This window comes from Saccopteryx bilineata, chromosome 5 (genome assembly GCF_036850765.1).
Source record: "Saccopteryx bilineata isolate mSacBil1 chromosome 5, mSacBil1_pri_phased_curated, whole genome shotgun sequence".
In the NCBI taxonomy this organism is placed as follows: domain Eukaryota; kingdom Metazoa; phylum Chordata; class Mammalia; order Chiroptera; family Emballonuridae; genus Saccopteryx; species Saccopteryx bilineata.
The window spans coordinates 164324406-164352056 of NC_089494.1; the positions used below are offsets into that span (position 1 = coordinate 164324406).

A 27651-nucleotide genomic window follows, 5' to 3' on the forward strand; every position below is an offset into this window, starting at 1 on the left:
TGAAAGGAAGACAACAAATCAACAACTGGCTCAGTAAGTGGAAAGAACAAGTTCACGCTCCCCACCCCGCCCGCCCCAGAGCAGCGCCCAAGGGCTCAGCAGGCAGCACACGCAGCCTGCCCCAGATTCACGGCTCACCCAGCCAGACAGAACAAGTCTGGCATCAGTCCTCCAGCAGAAACACCAGTGTTTTCCAATCGGTACACTCCCCACACATTGTCTGCTCAGGAAAAAAACTCCCAAACTCTTTCATTTCAATAATTAATCCTGACCTGTTTCACTGTTTTGGTGTGTGGGTCACCTTGAAAACATGAGGCAGACTTAGAAACTAGACTATAAATGGACAAACTTGCTGGATTAGTTACTAACTGATGCTTTAAAAAATTAAAACAAACATCAACACCTGAGCCCAAATAAGTCTTGGGGCAGCAGCCCCAAGGAGGAAGCGTTGGCTCCCCAGGGGCCCCTGCCTGAGTCTGGACCCCTTCCTGACGGTCACTGCTGTGGTGAGGGAGGTGGCCCTGGCTCCTCACGGGCAGAGGCAGGGGTGCTCTCAGCCACCTGCACTACACAGGACACCCCCACACACCCGCCATCGTCCCCAGCCAATGCCAATATCGCTATGGTGTGTGGTGCAGATGGAAACCCTGTCTGTCAGGGCAGGACCCCAACAGCAGGACATGTGGACACGCCTGCAGTTCGGAGAAGGACTTTAGAAAAGTAAATTAAGTTCAGAGCCCTCGTACCCCCAATCTGTGCCTGGAGAAAACCAGCGGAGTCAAAGGCACGCTCATCACACCCCCGCCCAGCACTCTCAGCCCCCTCGCCCAGCTTGTGCTCAAGCTTTCCAAGTACAGGAAAGATTTTCACTGGACAGATGAGGAAATAGGGCCAGAAAGGTTAGCTTATTTATCCCCCATCACTGGGACGTGTACGTGGGTCCCTAAAGACTTCCCTAAACTCGTGGGGTGGGAGCTGTGCCAAGGCTGGGCATGCTGGGTCCTAAGCATCACGGCCCTAAGCTCATGTGAGCTGGCACTGTCCAGAGCGGGAGCCACCTCCTCTCATTCCAGGGTCTGTCACCCAGGGTGGGCAGAAAGGTTTGCATGCAGCACCACTGAAGTCTGTTCCTCAGATTACTTAGAAAAAAACTGGCAGATTTTAGACAGTTTTGGTTTTCAGAAGAGCAAGTACGGGGTCATTATTTTTGTCATGGAGAGATGACAACCACCCAAACAATTTCAATTCAATGCAATAATAATGATCACCAGGGTGAAGTCGTAAGGGTTTGGGGGAGCGGGGGGAGCCCCAAGTAGAGCAAACACTGAAACTCCTTACTATTCACTAGTAGTTCTCATTTTTTGAGGGTAAGGGGAGGGGCATTAAGAGAAGCATTGCATCATCTCTAGACAGGCGATTTCAGTTCCAATGTCTCTTTCTGCAAGAGGTTCCCTTTTCCCTCCATATCTAAGAATGTCAAAGGCCTGGTCCCTACGCATGCCAAGTCACACACAAGCTGCAGCCAGCGGGATGCCCTGAGACGCCTCCAGCAAAGGTGCCAATTAGCAATAATTCTGTTAGCATGAAAAATTTTTTTTAATTTATTATTATTATTATTATTTTTACAAAGCAGAGAGAGAGTCAGAGACAGATAGACAGGGACAGACAGACAGCAATGGAAAGATGAGAAGCATCAATCATTAGTTTTTCGTTGCACATTGAGACACCTTAGTTTTTGTTCATTGCTTGCTTTCTCATATGTGCCTTGACCGCAGGCCTTCAGCAGACTGAGTAACCCCTTGCTCGAGCCAGTGACCTTGGGTCCAAGCTGGTGAGCTTTTGCTCAAACCAGATGAGCCCTCGCTCAAACTGGTGACCTTGGGGTCTCGAACCTGGGTCCTCGGCATCGCAGTTCAACGCTCTATGCACTGTGCCACCGCCTGGTCAGGCTGTTAGAATGAAAATTATAATCATCCTAACACTGTTCCACACAAGAATTCTCTGTGGCATCCTCCCCGTGGAGTAACTAGAAATTTCCTGTATTTCCCTAAGGGAGATACCATCCACTCGGACTCAGGACTTCTCATTACCCACCCACTGGACAGGCAAGAACAGGGCTCACCCTCCTTCAGAAAGGACTTGAAGAATGCGGCCCCCACAAGTCATATGAGGAAGACTCCTTTACCTATGAGGGAAGTGAGCCCTGGAGCTCACCTTTCCAGTTTAAGAATAGTGACCTGCCTGACCTGTGGTGGCGCAGTGGATAAAGCATCAACCTGGAAATGCTGAGGTCGCCGGTTCAAAACCCTGGGCTTGCCTGGTCAAGGCACATATGGGAGTTGATGCTTCCAGCTCCTCCCCCCTTCTCTCTCTCTGTTTCTCTCTCTCCCTCTCTCTCTCCTCTCCAAAAAATGAATAAATAAAAATTAAAAAAAAAAAAGAAAAAAAAAGAAACCCAAAACAAATAAACAAAAAACTCAATAAATAAAATTCTTTAAAAAAAAAAAAAAAAAAAAAAAAGAATAGTGACCTGTTTTTCTATGTCAAGACACCTCCAAAGAAGCTCAAAGGTTCGGAGACATAGACACACCTGGACGCTTTTCATCTTAATTCCTTCTTTTTGTAATGCGTGAGTCTGGTAGGTATAGGTCAGAATACATCTAAATATCCTTAGAACACAGACAACCACGGGACAGAGTGCCAATGAAGAAAACAAAAACAGGTTTCCGGTCAAGATGGCAGAGCAGGTAGATGCTGTGCTTGCCTCCTCCCACAACCACATCAAAATTACAACTAAATTATAGACAAATCGTCACCGGGAACCACCAGAAATCTAGTGAACAGAAGTCCTATAACTAAGGATATAAAGAAGCCACATCGAGACTGGTCGGAGAAGTGGAGACACGGAACAGGCTGGTCCCACACTCACATGTGGCAATTAAGAATTGGGAGGGATATATCAACAGTGGGGGTCCCCACTGAGGACTGAAGGGTCTCAAGGCCACATCAGGCCCCCAGGCCAGGGCCCAAGTGCAGGGAAGAGAGGTCGACATAACTTCGGCTGTGAAAACCAGTGGAGGTTGTGGCTGAGTGAGACGAAGGGCTGCTCAAGTCCCAAATGTTTCTCTTAAAGGGCCAGGGCTCAGATTCACTCATTCACAAACTCATTTGCTCTGAGCTCCAGCGCAAGGCAGCAGCTCAAAGAATGCCAGGGACACAGAGAGAAACTGAACTGACAAGCTTCGGGACATGGGCTAGAGGAGCAGGGGCTAGGGCATTTCTCTCCAAGGATGGAAGTGCTGGCAGGGACCATTGCCCCTTTGTTGAGCCCTCCTCCCATCAGCTTGCAGGCACAGGTGGGCACAAAATCAGAGCTCTTCATTAGCTTGGTTAACACCATTAGCCCCCCTGGTGACACCCTGAGACCCTACCCCACCCAACCTGTGCACTCATCAGAACCACTCTCAGTGGCTTTTCCACACAAGCAGCCGTACTGGGCTCACAGCATGGGCTTTCCTAAAATCTCTAAAACCTCCACAAATCCCAAACAAGCAGTGGCTGTTCTAGGTGTTCCCTGTACCTCTTGCTAAGAGCCCCAAAAGCCCAGGATAAGAGAAAACTGGTTCCAACTTTCACTGTAACTCTCATCAGGTGACCTCTAGCCTGGCATAAACTGTGGCCAGGAACAAAGCTTCATGCCAACAACAGTGTTGGCATGGAACAGAGCTTTAGCTAAAAGGCCAGAGCCTGGCACAAGTGGTGGCAGGTTTCAGCTCATATATAGGGTCCACCAAAGAGTCCCAATTCCAGCACTACTGGAAGCGGATTTTGTTAACTGCATAGCCTCTCCTAAGCACCTCCAAGCCAACACAAGCGACAATCAACTACAGATCACTTTGTAGTTCCTACCAGTCGGCTCCAAGCCACTTGGTAGCCAGCTTCAGAGCATATCACGGCACCATCCAATCAGCTCCACAAATGACACACACAAAGGGTGAATTTGGCTTGCAAGAAGAGCCATGATAAGTGACTCCCACTCTGTGGGGCCAGGCCATGTACAATAGCTTGTGCACTGTAGTCACAGGTAGCCCTCATAGCCTGTTTGCCTAAAAATCAGTCACACACGCTGACATGCAGATAGCAACCAAGGCTCAAATGCAACAGCAGAGCACACACAACCCACACAAGGGACACCCCTGAAGCACACAGCTCAGATGATCAAAGAAACAGGACATCTACTAAATAAGTCACTCTGTTAAGAATGGGAGATGTAGAAGCTCTACCTAATACAAAGAAACAAACATTAGAAGACAAAGAAACATGTTCCAGGTAAAAGAACAGTACACAACTCCAGAAAAAAACTAAATGAAATGAAAGCAAGCAGTCTATCTGATACAGAGTCTAACATGGTTATAAGAATATTAAATTAACTTAGTGTGGTAGAATAGATAAACTCAGTGAGAATTTATACATAATCATAGAAGCCATAAAAAAAGTCAGAAATGAGTAATACAATAACTGAAATGAAGAATACATTACAGGGAATCAACAGCAGATTAGGTAAAGCAGAAGATCAAATCAGTGATCTGGTAGAGAAGCAAAAAACACCCAACCAGAACAACAAAGAGAAAAAAATTTTAATGAGAAAAGTTTAAGGAAATTATGGGGACAGCATCAAACAGAAAACTATAATACATAGAAGAACAAAACTGAAGAAGATACAAATAAATGGAAGCATATACCATGTTCATGGATAGGAAGAATCAAGATTGTTAATATGTCCATATTACGCAAAGCAATCCACAGTTCCAATGAAATCTCAATGGCATTTTTCACAGAACTAGAACAAATACTCTTAAAATTTATATGAAACAATAAAAGACCCTGAATTGCCAAAGCAATCTTAAAAAAGAAGAACAAAGTTGGAGATATTACACTATCTGAAATCAAACTATAGAAGGCTATAGTCATCAAAACAACACAGTAAGTACTGGCATAAAAACAGAAATATAACTTAAAGGAACAGAATCGAGAGCCCAGAAATAAACCCACACCTATATGGTCAATTAATCTATGACAAAGAAGGCAAGACTATGCAATGGAACACAGACAGTCTCTTTCATAAATAGGGTTAGGAGCCTGAGCTGTGGTGGAGCAGTGGATCAAGCATTGACATAGAATGCTGAGGTTGCCATTTCAAAACCCGGGGCTTGCCCAATCAAGGCACATACAAGAAGCAATTACTATGAGTTGATGCTTCTGGCTCCTCCCCCCACCTTTCTCTATCTGCTCTCTTTAAAACCAATAAATAAAACCTTTAAAAATAAATAAATGAATATACATAAATAGTGTTGGGAAAACTGGACAGATACATGCAAAAAATGAAATAGACCATTCTCTTACACCATGTAAACAATAAACTCAAAATGTATTAAAGACTTAAATGTGAAATAAAAAACATAAAACTCCTAGATAAAAATAAAGGCAGTAAATTCTTTGACATTACTCTTAGCAATATTTTTTTGGATCTGTCTCCTCAGGCAAGGGAAACCAAACAAACAAACAAATGAGACTAAAATTTTTTTGCAAAGCAAAGAAAACCATCAACAAAATGAAAAGACAATGTAGTAAATGGAAGAAGATATTCACCAATGATACATTTCACATGGGGCTAATATACAAAATACCAAGAAACTCATGCAACTTAACACACAAAACACAAACAATTCAATTAAAAAATGGGAAGAAGACCTGAATAGATATTTTTCCAAAGAGGACAAAGACATGGCCAACAGACATGAAAAGATGCTCAACATCACTAATAATCAGGAAAATGCAAATCAGAACCACAATGAGATACCATTTAAAATCTGTCAGAATGGCGCTCAGTGATAAATCAACATGTGTAGATGAGGATGTAAAGGCAAGGAAACCCTGTGCCTTGTTGGAAAAGTCAGTTGGTGCAGTCACTACAGACAACAGTGTGGAGGTTTCTCAGAAAGTTAAATATGGAACTACCAAATGACCCAGCAGTTTCACTCTGGTTATTTAAGAAAAAACCTAAACTACTAACCCCAAAAGACATACACATCCCTATCCTCATTTCATCATTGTTTACAATAGCCAATATATGGAAGCCATTGAAGTGTCCATTGATAGACAAATGGATAAAAAGATGCAGACAGGGAGATAAAAGGTGATGGAAGGAGACTTGACTGGGGGTGATGAACACACAGTATAATATATGGATGATCTATTATAGAATTGCACATCTGAAGCCTATATAATTATATTGATCAATGTCACCCCAATAAATTCAATTAAAAAATAAAAATAAATTAAAATGAAAAAGATGCAGTTCATATATACAATGGAATATTACTCAGCCATAAAAAAATGAAATCTTGCCATGTGTGACACGGATGGACCCAGAGGGTATTATGCTAAGCGAAATAGTTCAGACAGAGAAAGACGAATAGCATATGATTTCACTTATATGTGGAATCTAAAAAATAAAATAAATGAACAAACAAAACAGAAACAAATTCACAGATACATAGAACATTTTGAAGGTTGAAGATAGGAGGGGGCTGGAGAATAGGTGAAAAAGATGAAGGGATTCAGATCTACAAACTGCTAGTTATAAAATGGTCATGGGAATGTACAGTACGGCACAAGAAATATAGTCAATAATATTGTAATATGTATCATGTTAGTTTGTAATAGATTTATCAGGGTGGTCACTTTCAGGTTTTATAAATGTCTAAGCACCATGCAGTAGTGATGAACAGTGACACAGAGAAAGTGAACTGTCCATGAAGACGAGTCAGTTCCTTTAACTATGAAATAACGGAAATGACTTCCTTCCCTTTCCTCCACACACCGCAAAGTCATCATGAATTCCAAGTGTGTCTCAGTAGTGAGGAACCTTCAGCTCAGTATGGCTGCAGCATCACCTGGGAGGGTCCCAAAAACTGAAGGAGCCAGCAGCCAGCAAAATCAAAGGTTTGCGGGGAACATGCAGGATACCACAAGCCTAAGTAAATTCATCTTCAGTGAAACTAAAAACATTTTGCTAATTATAACGGAACCTGATCTGAGGGTACTCCAACCCCAGAGATTTTAGAAACCACGTTCACGTGTTAGGGATTGCCATCAGGCCAGGTGCGGGTCTTCTCTCAAGCTCAAAGGCAGAATGCAATCCCCTCTCTTCCCCAAAATAAACTAGAAAGGCAAAGAAAGCTGTGTACATGCATGCCAACTCTTCAGCTGAACAGTCATCTGAGCACAGACTCAAACGTGAAAGGGAGGAGAGATGTGAAAGTGGTGAGCGTGGCCCTGCGTCTAATGTGCTCATTCCACATCAGTGAACAGAGGACAGCGGCTGCTGGGCCAGGCCCAGGGAGGACATCCACAAGGGCAATTTGACCCTGAATACATCCAAATAGAAAATGACAGAATAATAGTCTGGTACTATTTTGATTGGACCCATTATTTTAACACTGTCCAAATCAGATGAATACAAACCTAAACCCACAGAATCACAATTTAAAAAAGCAAACCAAAGTACCAGAGAAACATCTTTGCAGCAAACAATAAAAATATGGTTATTCCAACCAATGAGCAAAGACCATGAACAGCCACATCACCAAGGGAGAAAACGACTAGTCAACAGCCCCAGAACCCACACCAGCTCTGGTGACTTGACAAGGGTCGCCCACACACTTCCGGTGGACTTGGTGTCACTTTCGGGTGCAGCGTGAGGGTGCAGAAGGAGCATTGAAATCCATTATAAGGGCCATGTCTTCTAACTCAGTCAAGGCCTTGGTATCACAATAATAATAAAAAGCATAGAAGATCCTCACATATTAATAAGGATCTTGTTGTGTTATGATATAGTTGACAAATGGGCAGTGACCTAAATAGCCCAGTGGTGTGGCAATGGCATGACCGAATAAATAAATGGTTACGTAAATGTTGAGACATCAACGCGACAGAATGTCCCATAGATATTTAAAGCAATAGGTGTGGCATGTATGTAGCATGTAGAAAATCATCATAACGGAAAGGTAGGTAGAAAACTTACTATACAAAATACGTTTGCTGTGATTTTAATAATGTACATATTTCTTTCCAGTCTTTCATGTATATAATACTGGAAGAAATCAGCATAAGATATGAATGGTGATCTTGAAGGTATTAAGTTATTTAAAAATATATTTTCTTCTTTCCTTTTTATAAGCTTTATTATGTTCTATAAATTTAAAATCTACATTATTTTTTTCCTAGCAGCTTTTGAAATAAATGATGTGGTCCAAATGATGTTGGTGCCTTCCCCCTCAAACCCTACTCACTTCCAAACTGTCAGGACCTTGCGTGCAGAAGCTAAGGGTCATGGCTGCTGTGGGATTCCAGACTCCTCATTTTGAAGTAAACAGACAGACACTAGGAAAGTGGTCTGTGTTCTAACATTTGTTTGCTTTTTCCATTTATCTTAATATTTGTTTGAATTCAAACCATTTTAAGTGATTATATCACATCTATAAAGAATAAGAGCTACAAATTAACACAACCAGTTTGAGATCATTAATCCCACAAGACTGGCCGATAACAAAATGGCATATTTTGACTGTCTCTTCTTCCATTCCTCACTCCCTAACACAAATCTCACTGAGGGGCTTCTAGACCAGGGAGCACATCCTCCCAGATAAGCTCTGGTGAGACCTGGGCTCCCCGGCTATCCCTTGAGCATGCTGCCACCACTGACCCTCGGTTGTGGTCAGCAGGGCCCAACCCCCCGCAGGGTGAGCGCTCCAGGCTAGGGCGAGGCACAGATGACTATGGGTCAGAGAAAGCAGAATGTCACGCAACACTGACCTCATAGATGAAGTACACTTTGGCCCCCACGTAGATCCCCATACGCACGACGGCACGGACAGCAGCATTCATACCTGGAAAGGACAGGACAGCAGTTATAGAAGAGAGCAGGCGTGAAACTGGCCGTGACCACAAGGAAACGGTGACCTCAGAAGACTCCTCAGATAAAAGATGGGCTTGACACACGCATCCAGGATTGGCGTCAGCATTGAGAGAAAATGCGAAGCAGAGAGCCTGGCATTTGCAGGCTCGTCCACAGAGGAGTATCCTTGGGAAAGGGCCTGACACATGTTTATTTTAGAATAGCTTTGCTCACGGGCTCTGGACACGAGCTGCCTCTATACCCTACAGATCTGCAGGCAACTCCTTCCAGTTACAAACCAGCACAAAGGACAAGTGTTTACTTACAGTTAAGTTAGCCAAATTCAAAGAAAATACAGTGGTCCCTCGTCTACCACGGGGTTAGATTCCAGAAGCCCCCGCGATAGGCGAAAATCCACAAAGTAGCAACCTTATATTTATTGTATTATTTATATATTTTTAAGGCTTTATAAACCCTCCCCACACTCTTATAAGCCTTTTCAATTTTTAAGCTAGAAAAGCTTATTTTATCACAAAAATAATTAAAATAATAAATATATAAATACACCTATATTCCACAAAATCCCACAATATAACGAAAAATCTACAATACAAAATTAGATATATACAATTTAAAAATCCACGATACAGTGAGACTGCAAAAAGTGAACCAATATAGGGCAAAGGAGGACTATAGTATTAAAAAGGACCATCAGCCTGTGATTTGAAGTGAAAAATATTCAATTTCATCACCAGTTATCAGCATTAAAAAAATCATCAGTGGCCTTAAATACAAAACAAGTCATGCAATTTTATGAAAAGAAAAATTAAAACAATATATTATAAATAATATCTGATAAAGATAAATCTGAAACATTTCCCACACTTTCTCAAAGGACTTCAAGGAAATTAAAAGCAGCTTTGCACGATGCACATGATTCGTGCTCCGCTCACTCCCTCCTGCTTCCAGATAAAGCCCCACTCTGGTAGCCATCGTGCATGGAACCACCGTCTAGAGCTCAGTGAACAGTCTAGATTTCACATCTGCCAAATCCTGGGTCATCACCTCCATTGACGAGTAAAGGCCAGGAGAGCAGTGACGAGAAATGAGATTCCTTTCAGAGGACGCAAACCTGTGCCTCAGGAAGAGAAGGAAAACTTACCCCAGCCAGCCACGCAACTCCTGGACTCCCAGTGGCTCCAGTCCACCTCCTTCATGAGTTTAAATTTTGGAAACAAAAGTTAGGACTGAGGATGTTGGAGAACATGGGCCACTGAGTAACTGATATTTTTGGCATATATATATATATATATATATATATATATATATATATATAGATAGATATAGATATATATAGATATATAATATAAAGGCATTGTGGCTCCAGAAGTACACTCAACAGACGCAGAGACATATTTATATGTCAAACCCACTCAGCAGACAACTAAACATTTCCAAGTTATACTGAGCCAGTTCTGATACGCTAGAATAATACTGCTCCCTCTGAAAGGTGACAATGTTGAAAGGTTACTGTAATGCTGGGTGCCATGGCCACGCAGATTAACACTGAATTCAGGCAGACGGTAGAGGAACTGTGGAGACTGAACACGTCGGGCCATGCCTGTTTGTTAGAGGGTCGCAAAGACAGGTGAGTGAAGAAACAAGAAAGGAAAAAAAAAAAAGAAAGCTTGCTTTTCACAGTAAGGGCAAGGGAGCAGGGAAAACTGCACTTCACGGTGGCAGGAGTGTGCTCTGGGAGAACTGGTGAGGACAAGCACCTACAGCCTTACATAGACCATACACACGTGGTGCTGCCACATGTCCACGCACCAAGAGGGCAAAGTGCTTGCAGCCCCTAAACCAGCGAGCAAGCCTAACACAGCTGTTTACCCACAATCCACGCCTTTAGGGTTGCTTACCTCACAATCTACATGACAGGTATCTTCCATGATGGTCCCTGTGCAAGGAGTGAGGTGCATTACATGAACTGAATTACAAAGCACAAGCTATGGGCAAAATGAGAGAGTGGTCAGCGGCACCAAAGAGGCAAATCTTTCCCTTCTGGTAGAATACAGGCCAGAGTTTTGTCTGCAGACAGCACCGTAGTAGCTGATACCAGAGGCCTCTGGCGGGCATACCAAACCTTATTGGCCTGCACACCAAGACCTGCTGGTTCTATGTGTAATAGAATGGGAGAACTCATTATTAGCCATAAAGAAATTACAAAGGTGCCCTTCATAATGCTGTCTGCCTGAGCACCCAAGGGATAATACACTTCTACCTTAGGTGGCCAGGTGCTGGTTGCCCAGGGAGTTAACTAAAGGTTCACCTCTAGCCCCTTTCCCCATGTGCCAACAAGGCTACCCATTGTAGGTGGGGGGCCTGTACAGTCCAGGGCCATGTCTACTGAAGCCATTGACCCTTAAGGAGGGCTGTTGGGGCAGGCAGGAGCACGATGCCCTGCCATCCAGAGCCTGACTTGTGTGTCCTTGGTGCATATCTGCAACTGAATGGGAGCAGCTTTCTGATGCAGGAGGGCCTCCACTGGAGCTGGGATTCCTGCCGAGGTCTCTCATTCAAAATCCTAAGTACCATCCACAAGCAGTGTGTCCATCCAGTAAGGGAACTGGTGCCCCTCTCCTGTCGCAGTCCCTGCTTTAAGAGTCCATTATAACCGCTCAATGATAACAGCAGCCTGGGGGTGGCAGGGAACATGGTACTTCCAGTCCACTCCCAGGTCTTGAGCCCATTTCTCTTGTTAGTTGGGGGGCAGCATGGGCAGCAGCCCTCACAGCTCTGATTCCGTGCTGCCTCCAGCTCCCCCAAGTCTGCTACCATCTGTGTAACACATAGGGCCCCAGGATAGTCACTAGTCACCCAAAAGAGCAGATAGGGTGCTGCAGAGGATAAGATCCCTCATCCCTGCTGCAAACACTTCCTCATCTGGTCCACGGGACCCTGGCTGGAAAGCAGCATTCTTCATACCTAGTTTTGGAAGGACCTTTACTAGCTCACTGTAGCACTGCCACCGACCATCGCCTCCGGCAAGTCTCCAGCATTCTGCCTGACTGTACAAATGGCGCTCATCACCCATTCTAATAGGGTATGGTTTCCTGGCTTGTCATGTAATTCTGAAGATGCTGCCTCAAGGAGTATGTGGTAATGGCGGCAAAGTTCTCCATCTCTGTTCCGGAGAGCATGATGCCATCCACCCCTATGTCCACAACCATAGCAACCAGGCTTCCAGGGGCTTGGTAGGTTTCTGCCTGAATTGCACCCTCAACTCCGTCAGCTCTGCCTAGGCATAAGCTGGACCACAGAGTGCTCCACTACCTGAGGAGGGGGCTGTGCCTGCCCGAGGGACTCTTGGCTGCTGAGTTTTTGTCTTTTGGGTGACCACTGGCCGGGCTCTGAGTCTGGGGATGGCAATTGCACTTGAGCCTCCCCCTCAGAAGAGGAGGAGTTGGAAACACCTGCTCCTGCCATCTCAGAGCCACTCTGCTGGCACAAATGCAGCTCCATCTTCCACACATGCTTCGGCTCCTGTGGCTACCGGCTCTTGGCCTGAAGCTGAGACTTGAGCTCTTGAACCTACAGTTGCTTCCTCCAACACCTGCTGCTTCCAACATTCAGCTTCCAGGGCAAACTGTAACTCATGAACCCATAACACCTTCTACAGAGGTCATTCCAGCTCCAGGTGCCACTGGTGCTCAGACTGCATCTCACAGTGCAGCTCTCGAACCCAGTCAGCCTCCCTTTCCAGTGCTCATTCCAGTTCATGCCATCGCTGGTTCTCAGCTGTAGCCTGACCCGCAGTTCTTGGACCTGCAGCTCTTTCTCCAGTGATTTTTCTGGCTCATGCTGTTGTTGCTGCTCAGTCTGTAGCTTACCCTGGAGGTCTTGACCTTGAGCAGCCTCTCGTACAGAGCTCTCAGTTTCTTTTTGCAGGACTGTAAAAAAACACCCAGCCCACAGCCCCTGAAAGGACAGCCATGGGGAACCATATGTTGGAGAACCACATCCACTCCTCTACTCCACCTTTCAAGGGTGTCAGCAGTTCCATACCAATCTGATTCGAATCCTGCCCACTATACCAGATGTAATGCCAGGGGCCATGGCCATGCAGATTCACATTGAATTTGGGCAGATGGTTAGAGGAACTGCGGAGCTGGCAAGCACCAGGCCATACCTGCTTATTGGAGGCTCTCAAATATAGGCGAACAAATAAACAACAAAAGGAAAAGAGCTAATAAACAAAGGAAAGCCTGCTTTTGGCAGTGAAGGGAAAAGGAGCAGGTGAACTGCACCTCACAGTGGTGGGTGAGTGATTTGCGAGAATCACCACTCCACTCCGGGAAAGCACCCACAGCCTTACACAGACCACACACACGTGGAGCTGCCACGCACCCACGCAACAATCAGGCAAAGTGTTTGCAGCTGGTAAACCAGTGGACAAGCCTAACACAGCTGTGTTTCCCCACAATTACAATATTCATGTAGCTGAAAAAGCTTGGGGGTACATATCTTAGAAACAAATTCACATTTACTATCTATCTAATAATATCTATATATTGATACATGTAAATGTATTTATATTTGGTCATTTCATTACTCCATTTTCAAACCTAGTTTATTACACAAAGAATTTGACAACCTACTAATTAATTGGTGATTGTCTCTCCAGAACCCTCAAGCTCAGTGCCTTAAGATGCAGTAAGTTATTTCAACTTCATTTTCTCCTCCTCCTGTTCTCTCTTGCTGCACAGCACAACCTTCTTCTCTGTTGCTCAGACTGGATATTATTAATGCCCTCGATAGCTCATGCCCGTAAACTGACATTTTCTCCAAATTCTTCTGCCTTCCTCTAATGTTATCCTCACTATTGTCAGAATAATTAAAAAAGCTTTTCCACTTTTGTTTGCTACTATACAAGCAATTTTAAGTACATTACTTTGGTTAAAAAAATTACAGATTCTGGAAAAGGTAAAAGATCAGTGGTTTCCAGGGAGCAGGCAGGAGGGAAGGACAGGCAGGCAAAGCAGAGGGTTTTCAGGGCAGTGAAGCTGCTGTGTGACACTGTAATGGCGGCTGTGTGTCATTACACATTTGTCCAAACGCACAGAATTTACAGGAGTGACCCTAATGTCAACTATGGCCCCTGGGTGATGATGTGTCAGTGTGGGTTCCTCAGCTGTAACAAATGTTCCATCTGGTGGATGCTGATGATGGGGGAGGCCTTTGTGGGGGAGGACAGGGGGTACGGGGATTCTCTGTATCCTCCCCTCAATCTTGCTGTGAACCTAAAGCTGCTCTTAAAAATAATGTCTTAAAACAACAATTACAGATCAGGTGGAAGATGCCCTTTTCCCCCACTCAGCCATCTGCTCCTTGGAAGACAGATCATAGTAAACTACGTATGAGTTGTGTTGTCACTATGCCATCTGAACTTTCACTTTTTTTTTCTTTTGAGATGTTTTCTGTGTCAGCTTTGATGTTCTCTCTAAAACACAAATGTGCCCATGCTCCTCCCCTGAGTCTCCAGGACTCAGATGCATAAAACCAGACTCCTCTGGGAGAGATCTCCTGCCATAGAGACTGTTCCTACCAGCTCAGCTCACCTGGATGCTTCTCCTTGAACCTCATGCTTCATCTATACTGCAAGACCTGCAGCGCCCCAAGGACTGCCCCGGGGCCCAGCATCAGGGCTGCCAAAGTGTCCTCTCAAACTCCAGGTCTGGCTCCTGCATCCCCAGGGAGGTTTCCTGGCACTTGACTGCCTGACTCCTCCTGTTCCAGGAATGGGGAGTCGCCCTGCCCCGCCCCAGGCTCACACCTCCGTAGATTTATGGCAACTGCAGCGCTGAGGGCCACATCCCTGCATTTGCAGGGTCAAGTCTGCATGAAGCCTCCTTGACCCACGGACCTTAACACAAGCTCCTCCCGCCTGACAGGCTCCATGAATCTAGGTCTTGATTCTCTGGCCACTGTAACTGGTAAATTAATCACCAAATGCTGAACCACACCAATGCTTTGTCACTGGGAGATTCAAAAGGTTAACAGCCCATTTCCCACTTCCTGAAGCCCTTGTTCCCAAGGCTGGGAGTAGCGGGGTTCTTCATAAAGGCAGGATTAAAGAAAAGACAAATTAGGGGATTTTAGAAATGAATAAGAAATGGCAGGAGTACAAGTGTGACAAGGGGACATGGGGCAGAGGTGAGCCCAGAAGAACCCTGTGGAATAAAAGCCTGCCCTAACGCTGACCTCTGTCCCATGAGGTCCGAACAACCTTCACACCAGCCCCTTGGCCTTAGTCTCACCCTGCCCGTAGTGAACCAGTGCTCACTGAGAAAATGGCCCGTCACCCCTCTGCCTGCAGTGGTCCCCAGGTGGAGACTCCTGGGTCCAATGGCCCGTCACCCCTCTACCTGCAGTGGTGCCCAGGTGGAGACTCCTGGGTCCAATGGCCTGTCACCCCTCTGCCTGCAGTGGTCCCCAGGTGGAGACTCCTGGGTCCAATGGCCTGTCACCCCTCTGCCTGCAGTGGTGCCCAGGTGGAGACTCCTGGGTCCAATGGCCTGTCACCCCTCTGCCTGCAGTGGTGCCCAGGTGGAGACTCCTGGGTCCAATGGCCTGTCACCCCTCTGCCTGCAGTGGTGCCCAGGTGGAGACTCCTGGGTCCAATGGCCTGCCACCCCTCTGCCTGCAGTGGTCCCCAGGTGGAGACTCCTGGGTCCAATGGCCTGCCACCCCTCTGCCTGCAGTGGTCCCCAGGTGGAGACTCCTGGGTCCAATGGCCTGTCACCCCTCTGCCTGCAGTGGTGCCCAGGTGGAGACTCCTGGGTCCGCAGGGATCCCAGGCAGGGGAGGACCCTGAGAACTGCCTTTTCACTAAGCTCCCGGGAGGTGAGCCACATCCTAAGAACCAGCATACAGGCTTATTCACTTGCCAGTTCCTGTAATTTAGTAAAACCGGCCAGTCTCCCCCCCCTCGCCCCAGCTGGGAGCTAGCAGCCTCCTGGTTGGACCTGAGGGGTGTCCTCTGCTCATAGCAAAGCAGGAATAACTGAGGTCAGTGCCCCAGCACCTGGGCTGATGCGCACACAGCCCGCGGGGTCCCAAGTGCTCCTGGGCAGACAGGAAAGTTGGGCTCTGAGCTTATAAATTGATAGCCATGTGAGCAAAATTAATAAACAATGCAGCTGGTATATAAACCTTGGTGTTGATTTTATTTTACCTTAAAATATGTCCTAATTCCCTTCAGGTCAGTAGTTATGTGTTAGAATTATCAAAGAAACTTTAGGAAAAAAATGCCCTCAGGACCCCCATTCCTGTGTTGTTGTTTAGGGTGGGGCCTAGCTGGGACTGAAACAGCACCAAGGGCTGGGCCCTGCAGGAGGCTGCTTTCCAAGGAGGAAGGGGCCCTGAAGGACAACACCAAGGAACGCAGAAAACGCCAGCTTTCACCCATGGCCTCTTCAACACATGACCAGAACCAGACACGGGTCTTCTGTACTGGGGTCTGAGTCTTCTGGGCGAGCAGGGCCATCAGGTTTGGTTTTACTGTTTTGCAGAGTACTGCCAGTGGGGGTAAGGGGGGTCCACTGTCATCCACTTGGAATACAGGCAGTTTGGGGTCTTTCACTTCACACTCAAACAGCTGTTTTTAGTAATAGCTCAGGCCCTGGCCGGTTGGCTCAGTGGTAGAGCATCGGCCTGGCGTGCAGGAGTCCCAGGTTCGATTCCTGGCCAGGGCACACAGGAGAAGTGCCCATCTTCTTCTCTACCCCTCCCCCTCTCCTTCCTCTCTGTCTCTCTCTTCCCCTCCCGCAGCCGAGGCTCCATTGGAGCAAAGTTGGCCCGTGCACTGAGGATGGCTCTGTGGCCTCTGCCTCAGGCGCTAGAATGGTTCTGGTTGCAACAGAGCAACGCCCGAGATGGGCAGAGCATCGCCCCCTGGTGGGCATGCCAGGTGGATCCCGGTCGGGCGCATGCGGGAGTCTGTCTGACTGCCTCTCCATTTCCAGCTTCAGAAAAATACAAAAAAAAAAAAAAATAGCTCAGAAACAGTCGGCCCGTTCATTTTGCTTTTTTGGTTTGGGCAGCCAAACCTTGGAGTTAAAACAACTTTCAGAATTATTTCCATGGGACAATAATCCTGCTACCAAGTAAGAATCTTAATAATATTTGGAAAGTCTTCATCATGTGCACGAATTTAAACCCTAGTCCTCAAGAGATGTATAGTCCTGTGTTGGTAACCAAAAAGAAATAAACCTTGAAAAAAATGAAAAAGAAGCTAAAGGAGAAGTGTGTGGAAATTACTTGAGACACAATAGAAAGAGAAGATTGTCAAACTGTTTTCTTGATGTTACATATTAATTGCTCTTTGCTAAAGCACCATGCAGGTAAGCTAGTCACTGAGGGATTTCCTCCTTGCATTCTGAGACTGAGGTAGACTCCATGTTTCTGAAGATTCTGTTCTGGTGAAATTTAAATTGTGAGTAATTTGTAACAAACAATGAATATGTTGATTCTAATAAAATAGTTGGGACCCATTCTTCCATTTCTTATGTTATCTGAAGAATATGATAAACCTCCTTATTGTATCCTTTTTAGCCATTTCCTTGCATATTTCTCAGTATTTATAACCATTCCCTAACTAATTTTGATATTAAACTTCTTTTTGAAAAATAAAGTCAGGTTGCTCAGCCCTCTTATTGGTTTCTTCCTGAATTCATGTAGCTTTCATATTTGTACTAAAGCAAAAATGTGCAATGTGTCAAAAAACAAACTCAAAACACACCTTAACTTGTTCTTGCTACTAAAGTTCTCCACAAAGCTTCCCCTTTTAATGACTTATGAATGGGCAGAAAAAACAAATGCTAAGGAATACTATGTAATGATGTTAGCTTTCTCATGAAAGTTATCAAGACCAGGAGCATCTTGGCCTCATGCACGATTAAAATCAATTGCGTCTTGTGTTCAGAGTTAGCAGAAAACTTAGATAAATCCCTAAGGGTTTTTTAGTCATTCATCCATCCATTCACTCGTCCATGCACCCAACACACAAGATGCAAGGGCTGTCTTCTCTCGGCCAGGCACTGCTGCTGTGTCACTGAGAAATCAGGGGAAAGTCCTGGCCCTGATGGGGCTCGTTCTGGCTGGTAAACAATAACATGATAAACAAACACATGACACGCGGGCTGGAAGGTGGTCAGGAGAAAAATAAATGCAGGGTAGGGCCAGGGGACTGGAGCGTAGGGTGCAGAGAAGGGCTACAGCTGTCTACCGGGGCTAGTGCTGGCCTCCGGGAGAAGCGCTCTTGGAGGGACAATTATAAAGGTCAGGGGTCCCCAAACTTTTTACACAGGGGGCCAGTTCACTGTCCCTCAGACCATTGGAGGGCCGGACTATAAAAAAACAATGAACAAATCCCTATGCACACTGTACATATCTTATTTTAAAGTAAAAAAACAAAACGGGAACAAATACAATATTTAAAATAAAGAACAAGTCAATTTAAATCAACAAACTGACCAGTATTTCAATGGGAACTATGCTCCTCTCACTGACCACCAATGAAAGAGGTGCCCCTTCCGGAAGTGCAGCGAGGGCTGGATAATTGGCCTCAGGGGGCCGCATGCGGCCACGGGCCATAGTTTGGGGACCCCTGATAAAGGTGATGGAGGCCAGCCAAGTGGACATCTGGAAAAGAGCATTCCCAGCCTGTCCAGGCCAGAGTGGGAGGGTGCCTGCCACGCTCCACGTCCCAGCCTCCACTGTAGATGGGAGCCCACGGCCAGCAAGTCATTCCAACTTGAACAGTCAGCTGGGGCCCTCTAAACAGGAGCAACATTGTGCCAGGGCCACTGCTGAGTGAGAGACATACTGAATTTCAAAGGCGCAGTATGAAGGAAAAAGAAAAAAAAAAGGTCTTTATATCGACAGTGAGTTGAAATATTGGGTTAAATAAAATATACATTCAAAATTAATTTCACCTGTTTCTTCTTTTTTAAGATGGCGACTAGACAATTTAAACAGAGGCTCCATGCCAAGCCTCATTCCACTGCACAGAGCGCTCAGGAACCTGCCCTTTAACACCCAATGTTCTATGTAAATCTTGCCAAGTACATTAGCACCAAGCTCCTCCTGAAAGGCGGTGACTATACCACTCCAAGTACCCAGTGTGGCCTGTTTCCTGTTGCTGGTTTTTGCTGGTTCTCCCCTTGGTCACTGTGATAGGCACTGCTGTAAAGAATGTCCTTGACCAACCTACCGGCCTCCACCTCCGCTCACTCCACACTCTGCATTTCTTGCTGCTCAGAGTCCAGACACTGCACCTACGAAGCCCGAAGCCCGTCCCACGCCCCTGTTCCCCTCCATTCGGAGGGCGTCTTACCAGGTGCTCAGCTCCACCCCTGACACCCTCCAACTTCAGCCCAACCCTGGTTCCTCATGAATCCTAAACTTGGCCTCTTCTTCCCTCCCATCTCCCCTTCATAAAACCACCCATATCAGAGGCAGCCAGAGGCTCCAGGTGGCTTACTGGTCACACAGCTAAATCCGAAGTCCTCACCACCTGCACCTCCCCAGGAACCCTGCCCACCCGGCCCTGACCTCTCCCTGAAGCCTCTGCAGGCTCCCCACCCCCTCTGCTCCCCAGGAACCCTGCCCACCCGGCCCTGACCCCTCCCTGAAGCCTCTGCAGGCTCCCCACCCCCTCTGCTCCCCAGGAACCCTGCCCACCCGGCCCTGACCCCTCCCTGAAGCCTCTGCAGGCTTCTCATCCCCTCTGCTCCCCAGGCTGTCTCCTGCCAGCTCATCCCTCTCAGGGCCACAAGGTCAGGGGGACGGCCCCTGACACAGGCTGCCCTGGGCCCTTCTTGTGTTCGTCTGCCCCTAGGTCACAACAGTGCCACTGCCCTGGAGGAGGGGCCGTGGTCTGCCTCCACCTAGGAGGCCATTGTTAATCTGTGGGACAGTTAAATGAACAGGGAAACGAGATCTGGGATATGAAAGCAGAGCTGAAAAGATGAGGATGAGCGGCTGCCCCAGGACTCTTTCCCACATCCTCTGAGCAAAAAACACTTCTCATCGATGACTGGCTTCCACCTTCCGTTACACTGGGTCCTATAGTACAACCCAGTCAAGTTCCTGGTCAGAGAATCATCACAGGAAACTACAGGAAGGGTCTGAGCTGCTGGGATTTCAAAATGCCCCATGGACCCAGGACTGAAGCGTGGTCCTCAGCTGACCAGAGGTTCCGGCAGGACCAGCAGCTCCAGTGGGTCCTCAGGCCTCCCCTAGACCTTCTAAACCACTGCCTGCACCTCAGCAAGGCCTGCCGGGAGACTGGGGCATCAAGGACAGAACAGAAGCTGTGAGTCCTGGGGCAGCAGGGCCAGGGGCAGAGCAGCAACAAGCTCGCTCTTCTGCACATCCTCCTCATCTTTCTTGTCTACCTGTGGTCCTCAAATTTTCATTGGGGAATGGGAAGGGGTGGAGGGAAGGGGTAGGGAGAAGGAGGGAGATAGGAGTTGAGTGATTCCAACTTTTCATTTGCAAATAAAAAATGTGAGCCCGGTCCCACTGCTGGTAGAGAGAGAAGCAGGAAGCAAGCCTGCTTGTCTGAGGAGTAAGACTTGCCACTCAGAGCACTGCTCTGCTAAGGGCTTTGCCTCCTCTTCCCTCCTGACAGCTCAATGACTATAATCCCTACATGCTAAGTATATGTGGGAAGACACACAGGACAAACGGGCCTGCTGGCAGACAATGTGTAACAAATAAAAATACAGAACCCTGGGAAGCTGGTTGATAAGAGTAACTGGAAAAGTGACTCAACTACTTTCTTAATATACGGCCATCTGTTCTTTATCCAAAGACACCTTTTCACAACAATTATAATCACAGTGGATGGACAATTCTGTGTTCTGATGTCTGCCTTTAGAATGGTGCTGCCCTATCTTAATGTTTCTAAGTATAATTGCTTCTGACAGGCCACCAGATGGGTACAGCATATTCAAATGGCCCCAATTCTCCCTGATAAAACATTTGAGTCTTAATTTTCTGGAACCAAGGGGGTAAAATAAGCTTTTCTGAAAGATGACAAATGTCACAAACAGTGTTTGCCTTTGTAGACAACTATGCAATTGCACGGACTTCCCACAGTATACATGATGTTAACACTATCGTTTTAACATACTGCCCCTTGGACCCAATCACTTTTGCTAAATTATTACACTGTAAATGGTAAAGCTCCCATGACAGAGTGTATAGATACAGAGCTCTAGGACCATAAGGGGCAGAGCTGTTGAGCGAGATGCCCATTGTTCTCAATTGCCCTTTCAGCTTACTGAGCTCTAATATCAGCAGAGCTCTGGGCAGGCACAGAAAGAACCCACCCAAGCTGGGCCCCAAAGCAATGTTCAAGAAATACATGTTCAGCCGGACCAGTGATGGTGCAGTGAATAGAGTGTCAACCTGGGACACTGAGGACCCAGATTCAAAACCTTGAGGTCACTGGCTTGAGCACAGGCTCACCAACTTGATATGACCTCATGGTCACTGGCTTGGCTGGAGCCCCAGGTCAAGGAACGTATGAGAAGCAATCAACGAACAGCTAAAGTGCTGCAACTACAAGTTGATGCTTCTCATCTCTCTCCCTTCTTGTCTGTCTCTCTCTCTCACTTAAAAAAAAGAAATACACATTCATTGAAGGACCAACCAGGTACCCTGGGCTCCGCCCACAGTACTTCACATTTCTGATTACTAATCTCCAGGCATTCATGTCCTCAGACATTGCTCAGAAGATAAAAGAGTGCTCTGGATTAGCAGAGATTTAATTCATTGACATGACTTTATGAGAAAAGAAAACAGTTAGATGCCTCCAGGAAGAAATTTGTCCACACTCCTTAGTGAGCTGCCAACTCCTGTGCTGGGCGCCAGAGACGCAGCGAGGAACGACACCTGTGCCCCAGGCCCCCATTTCCACTGCAGCTCTGCCACTTAGCAGATGACATCTCAACGTTTGAGATGTACAAAGTACACTTGGTCCATCTCAAAGCTACCTTGCTCGTGTCAAATGAAGATGAGTTAATACATGAAACATTAACACCTGCCACATAGCAATGGGTACTAAATGTTAGTTATTCTTTTTAATAAAATAAATAGAACTGTCTCTTTATTTTGCCATGGGCAAAATAAAAAGTTCAGCCATAATGTTCACTCTGAACCTCTGGGCCCACTCCATTGTTCAGAACTCTCAGCCCACCAGGCCCTCCAGAAGTCCACTGTCTGGTGTCTAAGATGATGAGTCATTTTTGGTTTGACACAATTTTGTTTGAGAGTGGGTTCTGAGTCATGGTTAAGTCTGTTCACTTGGCAATATGGAACTTATTTTAGGTGAAAATGAAAATCAGTTTAAATTTGCAGATTCCTTGTGACAACAGAAAAAACCCAAAGAAATGAGGAAAATAATTAGCCTTAGAAGTACTCTTCTCTAATGGGTGGGGCTGAGGGGTCAAGAATAAAAAATGATTTTTTTAAAGATGTTATTTATTTATTTTACAGAGAGGAAGGGATGAGGAGCGAGAAGTATCAACTCATAGCTGCTTCACTTTAGATGTTCATTGATTGCTTGTTGTATGTGCCTTTATCCAACAAGCCCAGGTTTTCAAACCAGTGGTCTCAGTATTCCTGGTTGACACTCTATCTGCTGTACCACCACATATCAGGCTAGGGAGATTTAGTGTTTAAATAAATATATAATATTAATTCTATTGGGAAAAGAGCATTTCATCACTTTGGAATATAGTGGTATATCACTTTAGCCCCTCTCGCTGTATTTTAAAGAGATTGCTATCACTATGAAAAGGTATTTTCTGTTCCTATAACAAGCTGCTTAAAAACTACCTGTATAATTTTGAGCAAGCTAGGTTTTGCCCATTTTGGAGCATTAAATAGACTTTGCAACCTTGCCTGAGAAAGGTCCCTTAAGAGCATGGCTGACTGGAAGATCTTGTAAAACTTAGTTTAAATCCTGCCACTGCGACATGTGAGCCATATAACCTTAGCTAAGTCAATTATCTCACTGTGGGCCTTTGTCCTCACCTTCAAAATGAGACACACATGGCTTGGGACCATGTAATTAAGACTGAAGATAAGACCTGTAAAACTCTTAGTGTATAAAGTGTGCCAATACATAGCAGCTATAGTCACCTCAACATGACATTTTACCATAATTTCACGTCTGATTAGAAAATTACCAGGAAATGAAGATGTGACTATGCTGTTTTTGATCTACAGCAGGAGTAAAATTTTTTTATCTCAAGAGGAAATCCAACACTGATCTAATTTAGAATCAAGGACAGCTCATCCCTCCACCTAGGAGGCCATTGTTAATCTGTGGGACAGTTAAGTGAACAGGGAAACGAGACCTGGGATATGAAAGCAGAGCTGAAAAGATGAGGAAGAGCGGCTGGGCTGCACAGTCATACCAGCAAGTGGTTAAGGTATGGTGGGAAATGGAAAAATCTGCTGCTAAGACCAGACAGTCTGAGCATGTCTCGGGGTGAGCCTTCTCAGAAAAAAACGCATTCAAATGCTCAGGCAGATCCAACATAGATTCAAAATACATCTGGCATTTTACAGGAAGTCTAAGGAAAAAAATGGTCAACAGCCTCAATTCTGCCTGGGGTGGGGCCCAGCCACCAACCATGGTGGGTTGTCAGGAATGTAAGACAGACCAGCTGTACCAGCTGAGAGCATCAAGCCATCAAATGTAATGTTACCCACAGAGGTGAGAACTGACATCTCCTATTAACCTGACACGACACCAACCAAGCAACCTCCTTGTAGAATATTTGTTCTCAAAGTATCCTTTTCACTCAGAAGAAGTATGGACTTACTGAATGAACGCTTTTATGGCTGCTCACAAGTGGCAGAGCCAGGATAAGTAACAGAAAATGCTGATTCTGTCTGTTGCACCATTATCGCGAGTGCCTGTGTGTCAACTACCAGGTAGTTGAGCCAACTTTTGGACAAGGATTCAAAAGAATGACCCATATTTTTTCAATAGACATAGCACCTTAATTATAAAATAACCTTGAAACTCTGACCTTGAAGCCTGGAGGCTTAAGACCAGTTCCCCTTCCGGTGCCAACGTTTTATTTTTTTCTCTTTCAGGGGCAGGATGTCATTCATTTAAGATGCTTCCTCATTTGTGCTAGCACCTCCAGACACATGTGCTTAAAGCCTTTGCCAGGGAAGCCACTACTCCACCTGACCCCACCTGGCACGTCTTCTAGTATTCATTTAAGTAACGTGGGTGATGCCATCTACTTCACTCTGCCACCTCCCCAATCCCGGCCTCGGCTATATCACAACATTTGCCTTTCTCTGGAATGTTTATACCCTGAGTCACTACTAGAATACCAAATTAGAACAGCCCAGCTACCCTAGGAGGCAAAGGCGAGATACTCTGACGCTGAGATAGACACCTTCAAGAGGATTCGAGGGTTTCAAGGGGGACCCACATGCCGGGGACGCCGCCCGCCAGGGTGCACACACAGCGACTGGCCAGGCATCACGTAGGCACGCGCCACAGGCGCCGACCAGCCGCACCCGCGCCATCCCGCCCTGCTCAAGGGCAAAGGGAAGGTCGCGGGGATGGTGGGTACTGGCGTGGGTGCGAGGAGAATTACCCAAGCATCCCTTCACCGTTTGTAGCCACAAAACAAGTGAAAATGGGGCCTCAGGGCCATTGAACTAATGGGGGGGGGGGGGGGGATAGGAGAGGAAAATAAAAATCAAACGTCAGCTCCCGCAAGCGTCTCCAGTCTGCGCGAGCCTTAAAGCGCCAAGGACGCATCCGAGGGGTAAACACCGATCCACTTTCTATCGGTTGGCTCGCGCCACCCAGGGATTTCCCTGTATCGTGAAAACCCACTCACTGCCTGGGAACCCCTGCGCCCCGACGTGCACCCAGCGCGACGGCCCGGGTGTGGCCATGTCACTCCCCCCAACCCTCCCTATTAAATTGAAATATTTTCTTGGTGCGTCTGCGGGCCCCGGGATCGAGTCCCCATCTTCCCGAAATCCGCCTCCACGTTGAGAGTGGGGAGCCTGGATCCGTCACCCGGTGCTGGTGACGTCCCGGAGTCTCTGCTTCCTGAGCCTTCCCATCCAGGGAGGCTGGCGAGGACCCATTTTAGCTTTCTGTTTGGTCACGAGCCGGAAAGGGACAGAAAATTAGAAAGGCGGAAAACCTTTTTAAAAATTTCTCAGCGGAAATGTAGAACATGCCAGACGTCCGGCAACGCCGTTCGGGGACCCCCGCACCCGCCGCCGGGTCCGGCGATCAGCAGCGGGGATTCCGCTCGTGCCGCGCGGGGGGCACGAGTCCTCGGGAAGCGCTGCGGAACCCCGGCCGTTTATTCTACGACGTGGGGCGGGGGCCGTGGCATCGGGGGTGGCCGCGCTGTACCCGGCTTCAGAACGCGGGCGGGGGGTGTTTCCTCGTCCCACGCTACGACTCGGATACGGAATGACCTACGAGGGAGGTCCAGACGGCCCCGTAGCCAGTCTTAATTTAAAAAATAAACGTGTAGGTGAAAAATTAATTGCTCTTCCTGACGAAGCCTTCTGTTGCCATAACCCTTCCCTCCAGCGTCCCCGCAGTGACTCCGGACGCTGCACGGTCCGCTCTGCTCCCGGAAGGTACCTCCGCGGTTCCCGGGCACCGGGCCACTCTCCTACCGTTCTCTTCTCCCCGTTCCCCCATCGCTTGCCCCGGCTCCCTACATTTCCCCCCTGGTTCCTCCACCTCTTCTCCCCGGCGTCCCGCTCAGCCCCGGCCCAGGGAGGAGGTCGCGCACCTTGGGCATCCCCGCCGCTGGTCAGCACGCCGATGGCTTTGCCCGCCCCGGAGAGATGGTCCAGGAACTGTCGGAAGGAGCCCCTGGGGGTGAAGGGGGCGTTGTGGTGGTCCATGGCGAACAGGCCGAAGACCGCGATCCACCCGGGTGCCAGGCAGCCAGTGTCCCCCGCCCGCGCGGCCGTCTCTCGGAGCCACTCGCTCCGCCCGCTCTGCCAACGCCAATCCGCAGCCGGAGGCGGGCATGCGGGGGCGGGGTCTGCAGGCAAGAAACCGCGGGCGGGGAAGTTTCGCGTGGCAGGGCGCCGCGCAGGTTGGGGCGGGGTGGGGCACGCCGCCGGTGGGCGGGTATCGCGGGTGCCGGAGCTGCGCTCTCCGCAGGAGCCCCAGGTGGGGGTAGGGGGACAGCACGAGGAGGGGAGCTTCGCCGGGGGAAGGGAAGCTTTGCAGGTGGGAGGAGCATCTTAGGGGCGGGATCAACACCCTGGCGGCACCGCAGGTGGGCGGGGCGTCACGAGGGCGAGGAGGAGAAGAGCCCCAGGTTGGGGCGGGGCACACGGTAGGTGGGAGGAGCACGGGAGAGCCCCTCTTGAGGGGTGCGGTGGACCGCTGCCGGTGGGCGGACCCCGCCTTCGAGGGAATCCTAGCTGTCGGGTCCGAGTACTGCGAGGTGGGGACGGCCGCAGGATAGGCCGCCTGCCAGGCCCGCGGCGGTTGGGGAACCGAACCATAACCAAGGCGAGCGTCCGGCTTCCCGCAGAATTCCTCGCCAGGAGGCGCTCGAAGCCGCGGAACCCCAGCTGTTCTCTGCCCCAGATTTCCCCTCCAGCCTTAGCGTGGAGAGGACGGACTGCGAGCGGATCTACTGATGAGCCACCGTGGGTGTCGCTGCTGGCGATGACGAAGCCCTGACCCCCTATTTCCACAGGGCGCGCCTACCCCCTGCCCGCCCGCACGATGGGACTTTTGAAGGAACATGAGTGTAGAGGGAAACTTGGTGACACCCTAGCACCCGTCCTGGGCGCCGAGCATGAATTGAGATGGGAGGAGGGCAGGAAAGGCTGGCGGTGGAGATAAGACCCAAATTCCTACCTAAGGAAACTGAGTTCCTGCGCTGTCAGCCAGCTCCAGACTTAACACACTCCATCGTGTGTGTGTGTGGGGGGGGGGGGGGGGAGTTGATGAACAAGCTGACTTTTTGCAGAGCTTAACCTCATGCGGGTTACCTGCCGCAGACAGGCAGACTGACTCCGCAGGGACGTGGTCTCAGGAAGCACTATACTGGGGCGCAGTGACAAGAGTTTCCTACACTGCCCCCTCTGTCTGCAGTTCATGCTGGGATGGCACAGCACCTGAGCCTGCTACATGTGTAATAAATGTTTGTAGAGTAGATACAAGAAGGGAAGAAGACAAAGAAGGCTCCTCTGTCCACCCAGAGAGCCTGTGATATGAACACAGTCAAGCTATTTGCTGTAGGGCCACCCCAGACAGAAGGAGCTGGGGTGCACAGACTTAGGATGGGCGCTTGTGTAAGGATGCTCCACCTCATCTTCCTGCTCCTCTCCCTGAGCATCAAAACTTTATTGTAAAAGAGGGAAAAAATGCCTGCTGTGCACAAGAGGTCTGATCGCTGCTCTCGGCCAGGATTAATGGAGAAATTCCTCAACCCCCATGTTTATGGGAATCACCTGGCCTATTTTTTCTGACACCACCAGAACCACTGAAGTCCAGTTTCCCGGACTGCTTCCAGGGAAATGTGTACTCTTAACAAGCTCTCAGCTCTTCTGATGATTGCAGAGTCTGAGAGCAACTGGCTAATAGA

The 27651-nt window shown here is 47.7% G+C and overlaps 1 protein-coding gene across 2 annotated transcripts in view; it reads right to left on the minus strand.

Moving 5' to 3' along the window:
- Nucleotides 1-26041, minus strand: part of PFKP (phosphofructokinase, platelet) — a 69494-nt gene extending 43453 nt beyond the window's left edge. Inside the window, exons 1-2 of one of the 2 annotated variants that reach the window (XM_066278882.1) lie at nucleotides 25831-26041; nucleotides 8878-8951 (exon numbers count right to left, since the gene is read on the minus strand). In XM_066278882.1, coding sequence (XP_066134979.1) covers nucleotides 8878-8951; nucleotides 25831-25945 — 189 coding nt within the window. In that variant the 5' untranslated portion in view covers nucleotides 25946-26041. The remainder of the gene's footprint in view (nucleotides 1-8877; nucleotides 8952-25830) is intronic. The other variant, XM_066278884.1, reaches the window with a different exon arrangement.
- Between the last annotated feature and the right edge of the window lie 1610 nt (nucleotides 26042-27651).